The 19,973-nt window shown below is 36.9% G+C and overlaps 1 protein-coding gene across 1 annotated transcript; it reads left to right on the forward strand.

Moving 5' to 3' along the window:
* Positions 1-1,714: 1,714 nt before the first annotated feature.
* On the forward strand, positions 1,715-19,488 carry LOC114145222 (ectonucleoside triphosphate diphosphohydrolase 7-like). Its single transcript, XM_028018692.1, has 14 exons — positions 1,715-1,894; positions 4,903-4,980; positions 5,073-5,255; positions 6,759-6,964; positions 9,010-9,160; positions 10,199-10,302; positions 10,449-10,508; positions 10,585-10,733; positions 10,823-10,989; positions 11,786-11,987; positions 12,752-12,871; positions 12,952-13,037; positions 14,868-15,029; positions 16,182-19,488. Exons 2-14 carry the CDS (start codon positions 4,973-4,975, stop codon positions 16,396-16,398), a joined length of 1,815 nt encoding a protein of 604 aa, XP_027874493.1. The 5' UTR covers positions 1,715-1,894; positions 4,903-4,972; the 3' UTR covers positions 16,399-19,488.
* The last annotated feature ends 485 nt before the right edge of the window (positions 19,489-19,973 follow it).

The following is a 19,973-nucleotide window of genomic DNA, read 5'->3' on the forward strand; positions in this document are numbered from 1 at the left end:
AACCACGTGTGATTGGTCAGATGTGTGGAGCACACGCTTGACATGAGGGCAGTGGACCGACCGAGGGAAAAAACTCTCAGCTCTGGCACTGACAGAAGAGCAAAACGCGAAGGAGAGGGAGAAGGGGGGAGGAGAGACAGCGAGGCACCGCAGGACAAAAAAAAAAAAAAACGATGTGGGGAAAAACTATCGGCTCTGGCACTTGCAGAGCACAAGCACAACGACAGGGAGGCGGAGAGACAGTGATATACTGTAGAAAAAAACCCGGCTCCCAAATAGGATCCTAAAACGGCTCCCATTGTGGAGCCGGTTCCAATCGTTCACTTCAAAGAGCCGGCTCTCAGAGCCGGATCGTTCGCGACCGACACATCACTACATTACATTGAATCCTTCCATGTTGCAGGAGCAGAACTATGAAACTGTAGTTGAAGTTGGAGGCGATGCAGCACCGCCCATGTAAATCTTCCCATGTAAAACATCTTCAAGAATATAGCATGCAAAATTATTCCAAACAGAATAACTAATAGTGTAGGAGCTATTTCTCCATTATTTTCAGTTAAAGTTTAGAATGTAGATTATTTAGTTTATTTTTTTGTTTTGTAGTTGATTTAGAATGTTTATTTTGTTGTTTCTAAATAAGTTTTTGGTTAGTAATTCACTTAATTAGTTAATTGATTTCAGTTTGGGAAGTGGGTGTGTTTCACAGTATAAATACGTAGAGTTTAGATGAGTCTGGGGGCATATGGGTGGTCTTATGGTTTTTTACCTGTCTGTCATCAGTCAGTTAGTCAGTTTTATCAGTGAGAACAGGTGCAGGAGTTAGGGTAGGTTTATCCAAAGCCTGTAACTTGTTTTTAGCCAAAAAAACTGAATAAAAGTAAACAAAGAGCTGCATTATGACTGTTTTGACCTTTTGTTGGACTGCGTAAACCAGAACCCATGATGCACAGTATTGACTGTTTGAGTTTATTTCAATTTGCTTTGATCACCTTTGAGATTTGAATTTTTTCGATTTTGGAAATATGTTTTTGGGACAAATAGTCAATACAAATAGAATAGAAAATAGAAAAAATTATAAAATACTTACACAGATAAAATTATTTTACTTTTATGTCAAACAATGTTTCTGACCTGGAATGCCGTTATGTTCTGTTGATAGTGTGTTCCCTGCAGGAAGCTCATTGGTGGCGCACTGCCTCCAGCATCTGTTGCTGAAGTACAGGATCATACAACTTGTATTTCAAAATGCTAAATAACAGTACCGCTATGTCATTTCTCTTGTAGAGTGGAGTTCTTTAAAGACAAAGGCAGACCATTTGGCCTTGGGCTTCTTGCTGACTAGCCATTAGCTTTAGCATCTGTGATCAACTAATCTGCATTTATACGTATTGATGATCTTAAGAGAGTTATCCACAGCAGATAGGATATTACCTGCTTATAACCTTTTAGCAGAGTATCACTCCAAAAATTATGATCTGTCCCTTTAATAACGTGTGTTGTTTAGGGACCAAGAGAAATCGTGAGATATATTGTTGCCGACCAAAACACAGACAACAGCTAAATATCCCACAGTTAAAAACATAAATATAACATTATATGAAAGTTATATAATAAAATACTTTAACAAAAACAGTCCGCCGAAATACAGTAAAAATAATCCTTTCATATCATCAAGTCTGAATATTACTGCAGAATCTGAAGGCACCACAAGGATTGGATGACGTAGCCAACGGGTCATTTCGGTCATTTCCTCCTCCTCTCTTCGTCGTGTTCCTTTAAAACCATCTCCGAGAAGGAACAGGGTTGAATTTTACCTTTTGTAATCCCATTCTGGAACATGCGGCATATTTTATTGCTGGCATTGACTGTCATTGGAAAGAGGAGGCTCCTGTAGGTAGGTTAATACCACGGTTACCGATAGCATATAGACACCGTTCACAACAGTTGTTTATAAACGCACTGCTAGCCGGCAGGGATGTTATTCAGTTTATAAAGCTGTACAAGTATAACAGAGTGAATAAGTTCTACTTTCTCCCTTTAAAGGCTTCAATCCGTTTTGACTGACACCTGTTTTGTCTTTATGCAACAGTTGTAGCTTAGTAATCACGATATACGGCGTCTTTATGAGCAGAGCTAATACTAGAATAGCAACACTCTAAGAAAGCCATGCTGCGCTAACACAAACAGAAATTACCGGCAGTACGCATATAGCTTATTTGGGGAGTTAATAACCTGATTTTGTTAGAGATAGAGCATTGAACAGTTAGTATCTCAACTTTAAACTAATAAAACATTTCACTCCGCTAATTGATTTGATTTGACTTATAAGGGAAACGTGTCACAGTCCAGAATGTACTTTGTTCAGTCAGGTATGTCTATACTGTACTTTAAAATGTATTTATAACCCTTTAACTCAATGTTTTGTTGTATAAAAGTTTTACTATTATACTTATACTTACTAAATATTTAAGATTTCCTATCATTTACTATTATAAGATACACGTTTTTCCACATCTTAATAAGTAAAAAGCGTGATGTAAATTTGAAAAGAAATATTCCAGTGGCCATCAGAAATCACCTAAATAGATTAAATCTGTACATGAATATCTGTATAAATCCAGGTCTCAGAGGTTTGTTTGAGAAGATTAATGCGTAAATAGCATCTTCAAGACCAAGAAGCACAGCAGAAAGTTCAAGGAGAAAGTTGATCAACATATTCTGTATTTATTTATTCTTCATTAAAAAATCTCCCAGATGTTCAAGTTTCTATTTAATTAAAGTTTTATTTTATCTTCAATACATCATTAATATACAGTTGTTTTAAATTGGTTTTATATGTTTATTTTCAGTGGTGTAAATTTAGTGGGATTAATGAAGGATTATTGTATTCAACTAAAACAGCTTTTGAAAATCTTCCCATTTAAACTGGGAGAATTAATCAGAGAAAAAACCAATAGGATAACTATTAGTCATGCACCTGGCTTAATAGGAGAGTGGAACAAGGAAGAAATTATACCGTTTGCCACAGGCTATGGAGAAGAGTGTTTTCCAACTCTGGTCCTCAGGAAGACTGACCTGCATGTTTTAGATGTTTGCCTGCTTTAACACACCTGATTGCAGCCTAAAACATGCAATGTAGTGTGCCTTGAGGACCAGGGTTGACAAACACTTCTGTAGACACAGCTAACATGCCTAACAGGCTCTGGTCAGGTTGGTTTACATGTGTGAAGGAAAAGCCGTGCACATCACCCATAACACTAACAGTTCCATGATAAAACATGAAGGTGGTTGTAGTATCATGTTGCAAAGAAGCAGCAGAGGCAGAAAAGCTGATCAGAGTTGTATTGAAACACTGGGCAGACCTGGAAGAAAACCTGTTAGAGGTGAATAAATACCTCAAACAGCAGGACAACAAATACACTGAGAGGTACAGTGGCATGGATCAGATGGCATATTGAAATTTTAGAATAACACAAAGTCCCAAAATCCCAGTCTCTAGATCTGCAAAAAAGTTACTTGTATGTTAGTAAACTTGAAATAAGACAAAATTAAGATGTTCACGCTACAAGGTAGACCAGAAATACTTAAGATTTTGTGTTTTTGCAGTGAATGTAGGTAAACTAAATAAAATCCCAGGGTTTCCCCCAGTGTATTATAAGCCTGGCGGGCTTATAATACACTGGCTTTACTTGTGCCTCCACCAGGCTAAGTATTGCTTATTGTTTTTTAAAGTCTTTTTAAAATGTTTGCCTGTTTTAAGACTTTATTGTTGGTGTTCATGTATTAATCTTGCAATATTTCAATAACACATGTTTATCAAGTTATATTTAAATTTCCTGTCAACTTAAAAAACAATTAACTGAAAAACACGACTGGCCCCTGGATGAATGATTGCTCTAGCACCCAACTACTACGCTTAGCAAGTTTTCTGGGGGAAACCTTGAATCCTATTAAAATATGTCATATTAATTTGCCATATCTGCAACAAAACAGCCTGACAGATGTTCTTTTTTTTCTTTTTGCACTACTTGTTTGTTTTTGTAGTGTAAGCCAGATTTTAGAAACTGGTTACTTGAATTGATCAATTATACAAATCTGGGAGAGACATTCTCAGTTAGGCCTGTCACAGTAACAAGTTTTACGTGATGATAAATTGTTCCAGAAATGATTGTGATAAATGATGACAGTATAGTTGTTTTGAGAGCATTTTCAAGTAATATATAATGGCACAATAGTGCAGATTTTCCCTCTCAAAGAACAATAAGTAAGGAACACTTCACACTGGAACTGTAAGAGATCTTAAGTATCCAAAATGAAACAACCAAAAACAATAAGTAAAACAGAAATAAAAAAGACATGAGATGAAAACCATAAAGAAAACATTTAATGTAAACAAAATTGCCCTTCGAATAGATATTGAATCAGAATGAAAATTATGGCGCTAATTGTAATTCATCATCAGTTAATTTATTAATTGCTTATTACGACATGCTTACTTGCAGCTATAAATTCAAAAGGTGGTTCAACATAATCAATTCTGGAACCTTGTAATCTTCTTTATTGATAATCAGACCTTGGTTTTGTTGATCTGTCACAGTAAATGACTTTAAGTATTGCTGTTGTAATGTGACAGCATCTGAAAAAGCTCAGGGTGCGAATACTTCTGTATAGTATTGCATTTAACACATTTATTAACAAGATGTGCTTTGTGAGCTATAGTTTATAGATGAGCCATGATGGTGGAAAGGAGGCATGACTCAGAGCTGAACAAGATTTCATTAACAAAGTGAACATAACAAAAAGTTCTGGCTTTTTTGTCTGTTTTCTGTCTATTTGCATTCAGATTAAACTTCATGAGATGAATACTTTCTTAGTTGAGTCTTGCTTTTCTTTCCTCAACAGGATCCCAGTCCGACTGCAGCCACCATGAGGTGACGATTGTGACACCTTGTGCTTCACCTCACTGGGACACATGGCAAGGTAATAAACTAATAAGTTTTGAGATGTGGCGTTTATATTTTACTTTTTTAATTCGGCTGAAGCTCAGTTTTTGTTGCTTTCCGTTTCTGCAGGATCACGCTGTCCTGCTTGCCAGCCTCCTGGTACTGCAGCGTGTCCTTGCTGTCTCTGAACTGTGCTACCAAGCAGAGGCTTCTCTTCCTGCTGCTGCTGTTCATCACCTCCGTTCTCCTGCTGGTGACCTACCAGAGGCAGCTGTGGGGCCCCCAGCGCCGGCCAGGGGCCCGAGTCAACAAGTGAGTGGAAAATGTGGAATTAAGGAGATGAGGGAACTGAAAAAATGCTGCCTTTGAGTTCTGCTCTTGGTAGAAAATTTTAGCTTTTGAGTGGTTTCAGAAATCTGCATTTGTCTGAAAGCAGTAGCTCTACATGTTCCATGCTATTTAGGCTTTTCTAGTATAAATGTGCAGCTGCAGAGTGAGAGACTTTAAGTTTTGTTAGTTTATCAGACTGTTTGAGTGGCGATAAAAAGCAGAAGCATCTGTTTGTTTCTCATCATTCTACATAAATAGATTACTTCCAGTACCTCAGATGTTTCCCATCTGCTGTTTTCTCACACCTTGTACAGAATGTTCAGAAAAGAAACATTCACATTGAAGTTGAGTAACTGGACTTCAGAAAGAGTTGAAATACACTTGGACTGAAACAATTAATTTAATCAATTGTGATGAGTGGATTATTGAAATAATCGTCAACCAATTTAGTAATTAATTAATTAACTGGAGTTTGCAGTCTTAAAAAAAGGCAATTTGCTTAAAGAACAAAAACCTCAGAGCAGTAATTAAGCCAACGCTACATAAAAAATATATCAATTTTGCATTGAAGATTAATAAAAAAACGTGGAACTCCTCAAGTAGCATAGTCTTAACTTCACCTGGTTCAAATTCTGTAAAAACAAAATAATCTCCTATTAAGCACCTTTTTCCTATCCAATTATTAATCAGTTAATATAAAAAATAATCAACTGATGCTGTTGATGGTCAGTCAAGCAGAAAAGGCTGAACTTTTCACATAATGTTAGTATTTTTAGCTGCAGATGCATCATTTGCTTCAAATGATTAAGCGTTCATTAAAGGAGTGCTGCTATTGGATTTAAGGCAATGACATTTTCATTTTCTGATTTAGAAAGGAATTCAATTGTTAATTTATTTGAATCTCTTAATGTACTTCTAATACTGAATTTAAAAAGTCTAATCGGTGAATAAGAAATCTATTGTTTTTTTTCATTAGATTGTCAAAATAGTCGATTTACTAAAATAATTGTTAGTTTCAGCCCTAAAATAGATATAATGTCTGCACTGCAAAACACAAAATCTTACCAAGTATTTTTGGTCTAGTTTCTTGTGCAAATATCTTAGTAAACTTAAAATACGACAACACTAACTTACAAGTAACTTTTTAGCAACATATAGGAGCTTAATTTAAGTAAATAATTTCCTAATACTGATGAAAAAGTTCTAGTTCCATTGGCAGATTATTTAACTTATAACGAGTCATTTCCCCATGTTATGAGTTAATTTAATTTAAGTTTTGTTATAAGTTAAGGACTTTTTCATCAGTATTAAGGAATTATTAACTTAAAATAAGTCTCTATCTTGCTGAAACTTAACTTTTAAGTTAGTTTGTCTCATTTCAAGTGTAATAAAATATTTGCACTAGAAGCTAGACCAAAAATACTTGGCAAAATGTTGTGTTTTTCCAGTGTGTGAATGTCTCATCATGTTTGGCTTTTCCTTCAGGTACCTCTCCCTTGAAGAGTCCATGGAGGCCACTGATATCCTCAACTCTGCTCTGAATTATGGGATTGTGGTGGACTGCGGCAGCAGCGGGTCCAGGGTGTTTGTGTACTACTGGCCCCCACACAACGGGAACCCCCACACCCTGCTGGACATCAGGCAGATGAGGGACAGCGACAGTCAACCTGTTGTCAAAAAGATTAAACCTGGTGAGCTTCATTACTTCCATACTTTACTTACTTCCTTATTGTCTCTTGTGTTTGATTGTAAAAGTTTCTGATTTGAATCTGTACCAGATTAGAATAGAGTTGTGCATCAATCCACAACACTAGGATTATCTGTTTTTGTCCAAGTGTTTCAGTGCCAACCGAGGGATTAGATTAATTTATTTTATCCACAGTTGTTGCAGCTACAGGCTGTGTCACACTTTATCTCTATCTGGACATCAAGTTCTGAATAAAGCTGTATAATTTTGTTGTCATCTAAAACTAAACAAAACAAGGTGAAACATCCTGTCTGGTTGCACAGCATCCAAAGGCGTCCACTACAGTTAGCAGAGGACAAAGCTAGCACAGATAAGAAAGAACAATATCTATCAAATTTAAAGTGCTGCTGCCGTTAATAAGGAAGAGATTCTTCTATTAAAGAAATATACATACAAAGTACACTTCACAAGTTATATTAAAGTAGAAAAGGCATATTTCCTACTAGATCACAAAATGACCAGGCTAAAGAAAAAAGTCTGACTTTGATCTTGAGAACTCCTGAATGCACTAGAGATGCACCGATCCACTTTTTCCACTTCTAATACCGATACATACAGATCTGGTAAAAATTCAGAACCCACTGCACTGAACCCCATTGAAAACCTCCTGGTTTTTCCACCAAATACTGATTTCTGAACTCTTCTTGAGTTAAAACATTAGTTTTATTGTTTCCATATGAATATCAACTAGTTTTCTTTGCATTATTTGAGGTCTGAAAGTGCTGTATCTTTTTTGTTATTTTGACCATTTCTCATTTTCTGCAAATAAATACTACATTTATGTTCATAGAATAAAAGAACAAGCTTAATTTTACTCAGACATAAACCTATAAAAAGTAAAATCAAGGGGCGTGCCGTGGTGGCGTAGTGGTTAGCGCGACCCGTATTTGACGCGGCCGTCGCGGGTTCGACTCCCGGACCCAACGACATTTGCCGCATGTCTTCCCCCCTCTCCTTCCCCATTTCCTGTCAGCCTACTATTATATAAGGGACACTAGAGCCCCCCAAAAGACCCCCTGGAGGGGTAAAAAAAAAACAAAGTAAAATCAGAGAAAGTGATCATTTTAAGTGGTCTCTTAATTTTTTCCAGTGCTGTGTATCTGAGGTCTAGTATCGGCTGATGCTGATTCACAGAAAAACAGTTCTGAACTGACTTAGTGAAATGACTTAGAGCTAGAGGTACACCAATTTATCGGCCTGCCGGTTTATTGGTGTTTTTGGAGGCCGGTTTACATGTGAAGCTGAACTTATCCACCGATGTTATCTACCTGTGCAAAGGTCTAAACATCAACCTCTGTCCTCTTTTCCTCTGGTGAGGAAGGTTTGACTGACAGGTCGGCCCACCAGATCATGTCTGCATGTTTTCAGCTAGCAATTGTCACCCAACTGTTGAAAACTCTGCCACTTGCTTGCTATATTTAGCAGCATTTCAGACAAATGCAATAGGGGGGAGGAAGATGTATGGATTTCAGACCATAAAAAAATCAGTATTGGCTAAAATCGGAATTGGCAGGTCAGGCTTTTTAAAGATCTGTAATCAGCAATCGGCCAGGAAATTGTATAATCAGTGTTTCTCTACTTAACATGTTTCTTTTCTTTTTAAAACACAGACATAAAATGACCTGAATAACAAAGTTTTTGATAACTGCTCTAGAATTTAAATACACCAATATCTTCAAAAGTTTGGTCCAACATGAAAAAAAACAAAAAAAACACAACTTTTATTGGTTCAGTCAGTGCAATTAGAAGTATAACATCCAGGGTTTACCCCAGTGTATTACAAGCCTTTAAAATTTTCTGTCAACTTTAAACATTTTTTTAACTTAAAAACACGGCGGACCGCTGAATGAACGACTGCCGGGCTTAGCAAGTTTTCTGGGGGAAACCTTGACATCCAAAGAGCACACAAAATAATTAACAAAGTTAGAATTTAGATGGGGTTTTTTGTTGTTGTTGTTGTTTTAAAATGTGTGTTTTTGTCTCTCTCAGGTATTTCCACTCTGGCAAACACACCATCAAAAGCCAGTGACTACCTGGAGCCTCTCCTCAGCTTTGCTGCTGCTCACGTCCCAAAAAGCAAACATAAAGAGACGCCGCTCTACATCCTCTGCACTGCTGGCATGCGGCTGCTGCCTGACAGGTAGAGAGAGTGACGATTGCTGATCAAACCAGACCTAGATAACTGAATAAATAAGTAAAAATATTTAAAATACAGTTTGTGATAAGCAAAAAATTTACTGTGTTTGTATAAAGAAAGGGTTCCTAGTTTTTTTCCCCCACTATATCAGGGGAAAACTAAGAAGTTGTTCTCAAAACCCAGAATTATTTACTGTTTTGTCCTGCTATATGAATGTATAATTATCACTGTGACAAAATGCAGATTTATTCCTAATCTTAACTAGGTTAGGGCTGCAACTAACTGTTATTTTAGTAAGTCAAACAATTAATCGAGTAATTAGATTTAAAAATAAATTCTGCACATTTTTCATCAAAACACTTAAGCATATTTTATGCAATATTAAAAATGCTTAAGAAAATGCAAATAAAGAAGTAATTAGATTCCCTTTCTAGATAGGAAAGTAAAATGCTTACTGCCTAAAATGTAATAAAATATTTCTTTAGTTCACATTTGATCATTTATAGGAATGGATGCATCTGCAACAAAACAATACTTTTACCGTTCACATGTGAAGAGCTGATTTTGTTCTGCTTGACTTAACATCAGTACAGTGTAAGGCTGATCTGTTTGTTTTTTCAATTAATAATTGGTTTGTAAAAGGTGCTTAGCAGGAGATTTTTTTTAACAGATTTTGAACCAGATGAAGCTAAAACTGAGGAGTTTTGGGTAGAACACATTTTTCAGTAGGTTTCCAAACATGGATATATTTTGATAATAAAAAAATAATAATATATTTTGTTCAGTTTTGGCTTAATTGCTGCTCTGAGTGTGTTGTTCTTTCAGCAAATGGACTCAGTGTACTTCAGTTAACAATTAATCGACTACTAAATTAGTTGACAATTATTTCAACAATTGATTAATCACGATTAAAACAAATAATCGTTTCAGCCAGCACTTAGTTCATAACAAAAATCTGTTTTCTTACTATCTTTATTTGCTAATATTCCATCTCTTGGAACCGTCAGTGTTTAATCCAACGCTGTGCCTTTTCATGTGTAGCCAGCAGGCGGCCATCTTGGAGGATCTAGTCATGGACGTTCCTCTGGAGTTTGACTTCCTGTTTTCCCGTTCACACGCTGAGGTCATCTCTGGGAAACAGGAAGGTACGGTGCCATGTTTGTTCACATCTTATCAGACAGAGAAACAGTTGAAGGTATATGTTGCTCTGTAAACTTCTGTGTATTCCCTAACTGTGTTTTATTTTTCTCATCATGATGATGACATGTTCCTGTCGCCTTGACGACATTAGGAGTGTACGCCTGGATTGGCATTAATTTTGTCCTTGGTCGTTTTGATCATCCTGATGAGGGTGAGTTGGAGATAGCAATGTAATCAGATGGAGATGATTGATTTTTATAAAAATCTAAAAATCTTCTTTCAATCAGAGGATGCAACAGTTGAGGTGACAACTGGGTCGGAAAACCAGCCGCCAATCAGCAGGCGCCGAACAGTGGGCATCATGGATATGGGCGGAGCCTCGCTTCAGATCGCCTATGAGGTGCCCGGTGCCATCACCTTCAGCTCGCCACAAGAAGTAAGGAAAAGCAGAAGCTGGACCGGTCCAACCCAGACGTTTGGGTCCTGTGTCCTGTGATTCAGTTTGACGCTCCCCGTGTTTTCCAGGAGGAGGCAGGAAAGAGCGTTCTCGCTGAGTTTAACCTCGGCTGCGATGTTGAGCAAACGCAGCATGTTTACAGAGTTTATGTCACCACATTCCTGGGCTTCGGAGGCAACATGGCCAGGCAGCGCTACGAGGACCAGCTGGCCAACAGCACAATTTCCAAAAACAGGTGAGAGACAAAAAGGTGTTTATTTGTTACCACAAAGAAACTTCCTTTGTGCTGTTTGATAAAAATAGTATCAATGTTAAGAGAGCAAGAAATCACTGAGGAGTTGCCTTTACTTCACCTTCCATTAAATGAGCTAGTTTTTAGCCTTGCTTCAAGAAAATTTACTGTTTCAGCAGTTCTGCTGTTTTCTGGAAGTTTGTTCCACATTAGAAGAGCATAAAAAGATAGATAAGATAAGATTTATTTGTCATTGTCATCAACAGATTACAACAAGATTGAGATTGAAAAACTGAATTCTGCTTCTTCATGTTTGGTTCTACACCCTATAATCTGCTTTATGGGGTGTAGAGCAGATTACCAAAATACCACTCACTTCTGGGTCTAATGTGCTCTACACCCCATAGAGCAGATTAGACCCAGAAGTGAGTGGTATTTTGGTGCTAAATCATTTAGTGATTTATAAACAAGCAAAAGTTATCTATGCTTCATCTTCCTGGTTTTAGTCAGGACACAGGCAGCAGGGCTCTGGATCAGCTGCAGCTGGAGGATTGATTTGTTAGGCAGACCTGAGAAGACATTGTTGCAGTAATTAATGCGTTTAAATATAAACGCTCGGATGAGTTTCTCTAGATCTTGCTGAGACATTAGTTCTTTAATCCTTGAAATGTTCTGCAGGATATAGAAGGCTGACTTTGTAACTGTCTTTATGTGGCTCTGAATATTCAGGTCTGAGTTCATCACTATGCTTAGATTATTCAGCTTCCAGGTCAGGTAATGCTTCCATGTTCCTGTTCAGGTTTCTGACCACAGAGACGGGCCTGAGTGAGGAGAAGCCCTACCTGGACCCCTGTCTTCCAGTTAGCATGTCTGACACCATCACCCGGGGCAACCACACCGTGTACCTGCGGGGCCAGGGGGACTGGAGTCGGTGTCAGGAGGCTGTACGACCCTTCCTGGGCCTCCACAACGGCACCATGTCTCCACGGGGGATCTACCAGGTACTACTGTTCAATGTATACGGCACATAACATTTGTGTGTTTGGGTTGTGAGACGTTAAAGGGACAGTGTAATGTAAAATCGACTTTTTTTGAGCTTTACATTATGTAAAAAGTTTTTATGCATGTTTGAAAAATCCTTTAATCTCCCATGGGAACCACTGTTTGTAGAAATGCTGAATTTTTCCTCAAGTCTCCAGCTGGGTTTCCGCCTCACAGTCCATCCCTCCACTGCACCTTCTGATCCTTCAGACTAGCGGCAGCAGCAATTAGCAAATCGGGCCCGTCTCTAAACCGTCAATTTGCAAAGTAACAATTCTTTTAAGTCATATTATAACAAGTGAAGGTAACAATTACTTGGTTGTGCCGTAGATTGGAAATTTGTGCCTGGAAAATCCACAATACTGCCCCTTTAATGCAGGATTTTTACTCAAGGTTTGGAAAAGTATAAAGGCTGGTTTAATGATTTTTTTCTGAAATTTTATGGCAAAATATTTATATATACAGACTGTATTTACGATAGTACTGTCTGAAGATCGATCTGTCTAAAAGTATTCTCATAAATTTATGGAAAAATTTGACTTTTTTGTTGCTTTTTGGAAAAATATGAAATTTTAAGATGAAAAATATGCATAAAATCTGTTAAAGATCCCTCAGTTCGTGTTTCCCTTTAGGCTGTTTTCTTTCCTCTCACTGAGCAGTCTGTTCTGATCTGTTCCTGGAGCAGAAATACCCTGTGGCTAACTGTTAGCACTTTGCTCTACAGGCTCCCATCAACTTCAGCAACAGTGAGTTTTACGGTTTCTCTGAGTTCTTCTACTGCATGGAGGACGTGCTGAGGATCGGCGGACAGTATAACAGCGACAAATACGCTCAGGCTGCAAAGGTCCTGAAACACACAAGCTAAGTAATCAAGGAATGCATTGGATTATTTGGCTGAATATCTATTTTTATTATTTTTAACAGGAGTACTGCACCACCAAGTGGTCAACCTTGAAACAGCGTCTCGACAATCAGCTTTTCTCCCAGCAGGCAGACATCAGCAGGCTGAAGTAAGCAGCTGACTCAGTCTCATCTGTCAGCATGTTTTCTGTCACGTTTTCGCTCTGATGCAATTAATCTTTGTTACACTGGGAAAGCAAAACACTGAAACCTCAAAAAACAGTTCAGAACTGTCAAGAATTGGGTTTTGGACCAACATCATCCTGTGTTGGTCCAAACCCAACATGGGATGAATGCTAATGCTAATTAGCATGGCCACCAGTGACGTTAGGCTGCGCAGCTGCAGCAAACTGGTAATCTTAAGCTTGTGTGGGGCAGGATGTGGGCAGCGCCTACATGAGCGTGATCGTTGGTGAGAGCTGGGTTACAATGCGGCTCAGTAAACATTTTTTAGATTAGCATTGTACTTTGGTATAAAGTTTAGCAACAAGTCCAAACTCTTCCTAACCGTTGAACATCAACATCCCGGGCTCCAGGTTTGAACCAAGATTATTATGATTAAATAAAACTAACCAAATAACAAAAACTGAAATTTAGAAAACATTTTTGTTAACTGAAATAACTAAAAATGGCAATTAGTGGGAAAAAAACTATAACTGTAACTATATTGTGCGTTTCTAAAACTAACTAAAACATACTGAAATTAAAGGTATAATTGAGTAAAATATTCTTTGTTTTCGTGTTTATTAATGTATTTAACAGTCTTTCGAACTGATGTGAAATAGATTTTTTTTTCACACACAATCAGTTTAACTCAGCTGCTGACAAATTCCGGCACTCGATGCTCCTCCTGGTGGCGCTTACGCTAGTCGGCAAACAGTTGGAAGAAAGAAACACCGGTCAGTTGGTTGTTCAACAATAATTAAAAATATTTTTTGAAAATAGTATCTTCTGTTGAGTATTCAAAACCCAGTCTTTGTAAACATAATCACAATACTTTGACCTTACTGAATTTTGCACCCACAAATTAGCCAGAGTATGTAAAAACTAAAACTACTGCTATTACTAACAACTAAAACTAAAACTACTGCTATTACTAACAACTAAAACTAAAACTACTGCTGTTACTAACAACTAAAACTAAAACTACTGCTATTACTAACAACTAAAACTAAAACTACTGCTATTACTAACAACTAAAACTAAAACTACTGCTGTTACTAACAACTAAAACTAAAACTACTGCTATTACTAACAACTAAAACTAAAACTACTGCTGTTACTAACAACTAAAACTAAAACTACTGCTGTTACTAACAACTAAAACTAAAACTACTGCTATTACTAACAACTAAAACTAAAACTACTGCTATTACTAACAACTAAAACTAAAACTACTGCTATTACTAACAACTAAAACTAAAACTACTGCTGTTACTAACAACTAAAACTAAAACTACTGCTATTACTAACAACTAAAACTAAAACTACTGCTGTTACTAACAACTAAAACTAAAACTACTGCTGTTACTAACAACTAAAACTAAAACTACTGCTATTACTAACAACTAAAACTAAAACTACTGCTATTACTAACAACTAAAACTAAAACTACTGCTATTACTAACAACTAAAACTAAAACTACTGCTATTACTAACAACTAAAACTAAAACTACTGCTATTACTAACAACTAAAACTAAAACTACTGCTATTACTAACAACTAAAACTAAAACTACTGCTATTACTAACAACTAAAACTAAACAATATGTAACTAATAAAAAGTAAAAAGCACACTCTAAAAACTAAATAAAACAAACTGAATTAGACAAATAAAAAGTCACAACAAAATAAAATTAAACTATAATGTAAAACCTAACGAGGTTAAAACCCAGGTTTGACTTTACAGTTGTGGTTCTGCTCTCCTCCTCTTCCTCAGGTATCAGTGCTTCAAGTCAGCCTGGATGTATGAAGTCCTGCACTCCGGTTTCCGTTTCCCCTCCGACTACGCCAGCCTGAAAACGGCGCAGCTCGTTTACGACAAGGAGGTGCAGTGGACTCTGGGGGCCATCTTGTTCAAGACGCGCTTCCTGCCTCTCAGGTAGATAAGTGGGAGCTGCTGCCTTCGTTACAGCGGATGCAGGCCGTCTCTTCACATCTGTCTGTTTGTTCGATACCGCTGAACCCCTTTCCGATCCAATACTGAATAAAATTGAAGCTGGTATTGACGATAACGATCCGATACCGATACTTTGTGCAAAAACTCTTACATTTTCTGTTCAATAAAAAAAAGAAGAAGCTGTAGTTCAAACAGGGCTGTTGTAAGCGATTATTTTAGTTATTGGTTATTCTTTTGATTAATCGAGTAATCAAATAAAAAAATTTAAAACGTAAAATATTGGGAAATTCTACCATAACAGCAGTGTTAATATCGGATATGAACATCAGCCCAATTTTTATATTTGTGCATCTTTTTACTTTGTTTTTTTACTTTTCTGTTGCATAGAGAATTAACCTATAACAACGACGACTCACTTTTTAAGTTAACCTGGACAAAAATGATGCAAAAACTATAAAATTATATTAAATTTAATAATGAAGCATAAAAAATGTTAATAAACCAGTTTTTAGTTTATGGATGTTTATTGATCCCCCAAAATGATAAAAACCTGGACATTATCATCAATCAATTAAATCCCCACCTAACAAACTGTAATATTGGACATTATGCTGTTAGCACTTAGCAACAACCCAGAGGTGGAAGTGAGAGCGCTGCACAACATAATCAAACACCAGGCTGGAACATGTTGCGTTAAATAATAAAACATAATTTAATGAAGCTTCAAGGCAGATAATTTTAATAATGGAGGTACTAGAATCATTTGAGGAATCGTTAGTCCTAAATTCAAAAACAACATAGCGCATCACTCTGATGTGTTTATTTTAAACTCAGATAGCAGCCTCATTTGCTACAGCTACGCTATTTTAACAACAGCAGAAAGTCATACAAAATATGTGAAAATGTAGCAAACTAAAATAAAATGTGTAAAGTAATAACCCTACTAAAATAAATCCTTGTTTAATTATTAAGAACTGAGCTTGGGCTTTACATCCTTACACATTACACACTTACTAGGCGGAAGAAAAAGTAGTTCCCACATTATCTCAAATGACTGAAGTATTGAAAGTCTTGATACTTAGATTTGAGAATCGATCACGGTATGGATATTTCAGTATGGATATGTCTGTGCAGGGATCTGCAGCAGGAGTCGCTGCGGCAGGGCCACCCCGGCTGGCTGCGGCCCTCGTTCGTCTACAACCACCACCTGTTCTCGCTCTGCCTCCTGGTGGTGGTTCTGGCCATCCTGCTCTACATCCTGCGCCTGCGGAGGATCCACCAGCGGGAGCTGCGGCAGGTGGAGGTGCTGGATCTCCTCTGGGTCGAAGAGGGAGAGGCGCTGCTGCCCTGAGAGAGACTCGGCGCGCCGCAGCGCTCTGAACTCAGTGTGAGTGTCGAGGAAAATGTGACGGGATGGTGTTTGCCCAAAACCCAATGAGCCAAGAGACCAAACTCACCTGAATATTCAGATTTTTGATTGTGCAGCTTTGCAAATGTTGTCCAGGTTCACTTTTTCTCATGCATGAACAGAATCACCTGAACGGCTGCATCAGAGTCACATTTTAGAGATTTTTTCTCTTTCTGATCCTCATATTCATTTCAAAAGCAGGTCAAGTATTTATAAACTTGGCTTTGGAACAATCTCAGTATTAATGACTCCTTAACAAGATAGACATTTCTGGTCAGAAGTTTACATCCACTCATCTGCATTTTAGTCTTTAATTAATTTAAGAAATTAAGTGAACATGTTTGATTTATTTGTTTTCCTCTTATTCAAACAGGCTTAAACATAAACACACCTTCCCACTGGTTAAATGTTCTTTAGTGATAAACAACATGTTTCTATATTCATCACAGGCTTCTGGTGTAATTATTTCTGCACATTTGATCACTCTTCTTGGTATAAATTGTAGACAAAATACTTGGTAAGATTTTGTGTTTTTGCAGTTTCTAGTCAAATATCTTAGTACACTTGAAATAAAACAAAACTAACTTACGAATAACTTTTCACCAAGATGTAGGAGCTGAAAACTAAGAATTTAGGTAAGTAAAGTCCTTGTTCTATTGGCAGATTATTTCACTATTACTATTATTTCAAGGCAAAACTGTCTTGTTATAAGTAAAGTAATCTGCCAATAGACTCAGTATCTCTTTCCCAATGTTAAGGAATTATTTACTTAAAACAAGCCTCTGTGTGTTGCTGAATAGTTACTTGTGAGTTAGTTTTGTTTTATTTCAATTGTATTAAGGTATTTGCACTAGAAACTACCCAAAAATACTTTGTGTTTTTGCAGTGTAGAGCTCATTTTATCTTAATTAGTTCACTTTTTAATTATAGTTTGTGAATTTTCTGTCTTAACCTGCTTTATCCATTCCTAAATATGTTCTGATTTATGTTTGGTGTCAGTTTTATGTTGGAACAACCAGCTGGACCAGACTTTAACTCATCCGATCCAGACTGACCATGAACTGGTGCTGGCTGAAACGAATTCCGTCCTCCAGGACCAAAACCATCAAAGTTAAATGTCTTTTAATTTAGTTTTATTGCGGAAAAAATATAAAAAGATGTCATGGAAGAAAGAAAGTACGTAAGCTTTTGGGTCAAATTTGCATGAATACATTTGGAAGCATCATACTGGTGCATTACACATGGTTGACTAAATAATAAAGAAGCAAAACTTTCTCTAGTTTATTTTAAATCAGCAACTAAATGGTTGACGTTTGGACACAATTTAATGAGTTTCAACCTTCATAAGAAGAAGTGTGGTCCAATAGAAACCTCTTAATGGCTACTAATGGTGTCCAGTTTTCAAACAAAATGACAATTAATTCAAAGTAGTTGCAATTGTTGTTGAGGTTGTTTATCATTCTGTCACCAGTAAACAGCTGAAATAAATCATCTAAAGTCCAAAATGAACGACATTCATGCTTGGTAATGGGTGTATGTAAACTTCTGACCACAGCTCATTCATTCACCAGATTCAGTTCTGACTCTTTTACCATTGTCTTTATAGTCTTTATAGTTTTAAACACCAGAGTTGGTTAAAATGTCAACGAGGGTCGGTCATGTTGTGTTCAGTCACAAACGGATTTTATTTTTCATTTAGGAAGACAGAGCTATTCTAACTAGTATTACTGTTGTCTTATTTTGACCAAGAAATGTGATCATCATTCCTTCAATGCAACGATTTCAAACAGATTTTCTTCTGAAAGCCAAATGAAGCAGCTGCAGCCGTCAGTCTGCAACCTCCGTTTCATTTCCCTCCATTCCAGCAGAAAAAACGTCGAGGCTTTGGAAACGTAAACCAGATTTCCTAGAAAGAAAGAAATCCCGCAGCAACAAAACGACCCCTGATACTTGAATGACCTTTCAAAGCCATCTTCCTCCTCCTCTTCCTCCATTTCATTTAGAATAAAGACTGACTCCAGAAGCAAAATATATTCTTGTTCTATTGGCAGATTTCACTTATAACAATGCAAAACTGTCTTATTAGTGAAATAATCTGCCAATGGAATAATGACTTTGGCCCCAATTTTAAGGAATTATTTACTTAAACTTCTATAACTTGCTGAAAAGTTACTTGTAAGTTAGTTTCGTCTTATTTCAAGTGTACTAAGATATTTGCACTAGAAACTAGACAGAAAAACTTGGTAATATTTTATGTTTTTGCAGTGAACTGGTGCTTTAGGGAGGTAACTTGTCTGTGGCACAACAGGAAGCACTTTCAACATTTTGTTTTGTTTAAATAAGGAAACCAAGCCTAACCCTCAGGAAAGAATGTTTTCTTCTCCAGTCTCCACATTGACTGCATTTTGTGTGTGTTTTGATATAAAGTGAGTGTTTCTTGTCTTGATGGATGATGTAAATATGTAATCAGAAACGCTTCCTGATAAGTTCTGTAATGTGTTGACCACACAGTGGGAGAACGGCGTTTTCCTTCTGCCATCTAGAAATAATCTGGTTGTTTCCTCTCGGAAACGCGGGAATGATTCATCCAGATGATGATCCTGTTGTTCCAGAGTCAGTGTTTGGCTAAAGGACGGCGAGAAACAGAAACTGTTCTGTAATCTTTTCCGACTCTTTGTTTTGGGAGAGTTGTCTTTTTTTTTTCATGTCCAACACCGTCATGATGGGGATTTTCTGGTTCATCTGCTTCTTTATTCTCAGAAATTTGTGAGAAAAAACTGGAAATTTTCTGAGACTCAAAAGTCAAAAAAAAATTATCTGAAATCTTTGACTTTTCAAACTCAGAAAAGCCCAAAGTTTTTTCTAGAACATTCTTCATTTTCCCTCCTCCCAAAGGACCACTCCTTATTCTCAACTGCACATTGTGCCATTTCAGACTGTAAGGAGGAAGTGTTTCTTTTTTAATGTTTTTAATTGGGGTAACATAAATGTGAATTTAAACAGGTCCGATCCAATAAAAAGAGGAGAAACTTGTGTTGTGTTACTGTGTTTGCTGAATTATTCCACAGGATAATTTGGATTTTGTAGAAAAAATCAAATTTTTTAACATTCATTTATGTAAAATGTAAGCAATAAAATGTTTTGAATTCATCATCAAAACATTGATCACAGGTCTTAAATTTAGTCATGACAGAATTATTTAATATAATGTATTTTACGTAGTTTTTTTTGTTTGTTTTTTAAAGGATTCTACAGTACTCGGGATTTGGATTTGTATATTTTCCCCTCAGAAATAAATTATATTATTTTTCCCACACTTGCTATGAAAAGAAACAATAACATAATTTATTTTTCTCCTCAAGGGCAGAACCAAGACTGTTCCACTATCCAATAGATATTTTTTATGTCCCACATTTAAAAAAAAAAACCCCAACTAAACAGAGGAACGATTTTTACTATTTGTAATTAAAACATTAGGCGGGTGCAGTACCCCACAACACCTGCAGGAGGTGCTCCGC

This window comes from Xiphophorus couchianus, chromosome 5 (assembly GCF_001444195.1).
Source record: "Xiphophorus couchianus chromosome 5, X_couchianus-1.0, whole genome shotgun sequence".
NCBI classification, from domain to species: Eukaryota; Metazoa; Chordata; class Actinopteri; order Cyprinodontiformes; family Poeciliidae; genus Xiphophorus; species Xiphophorus couchianus.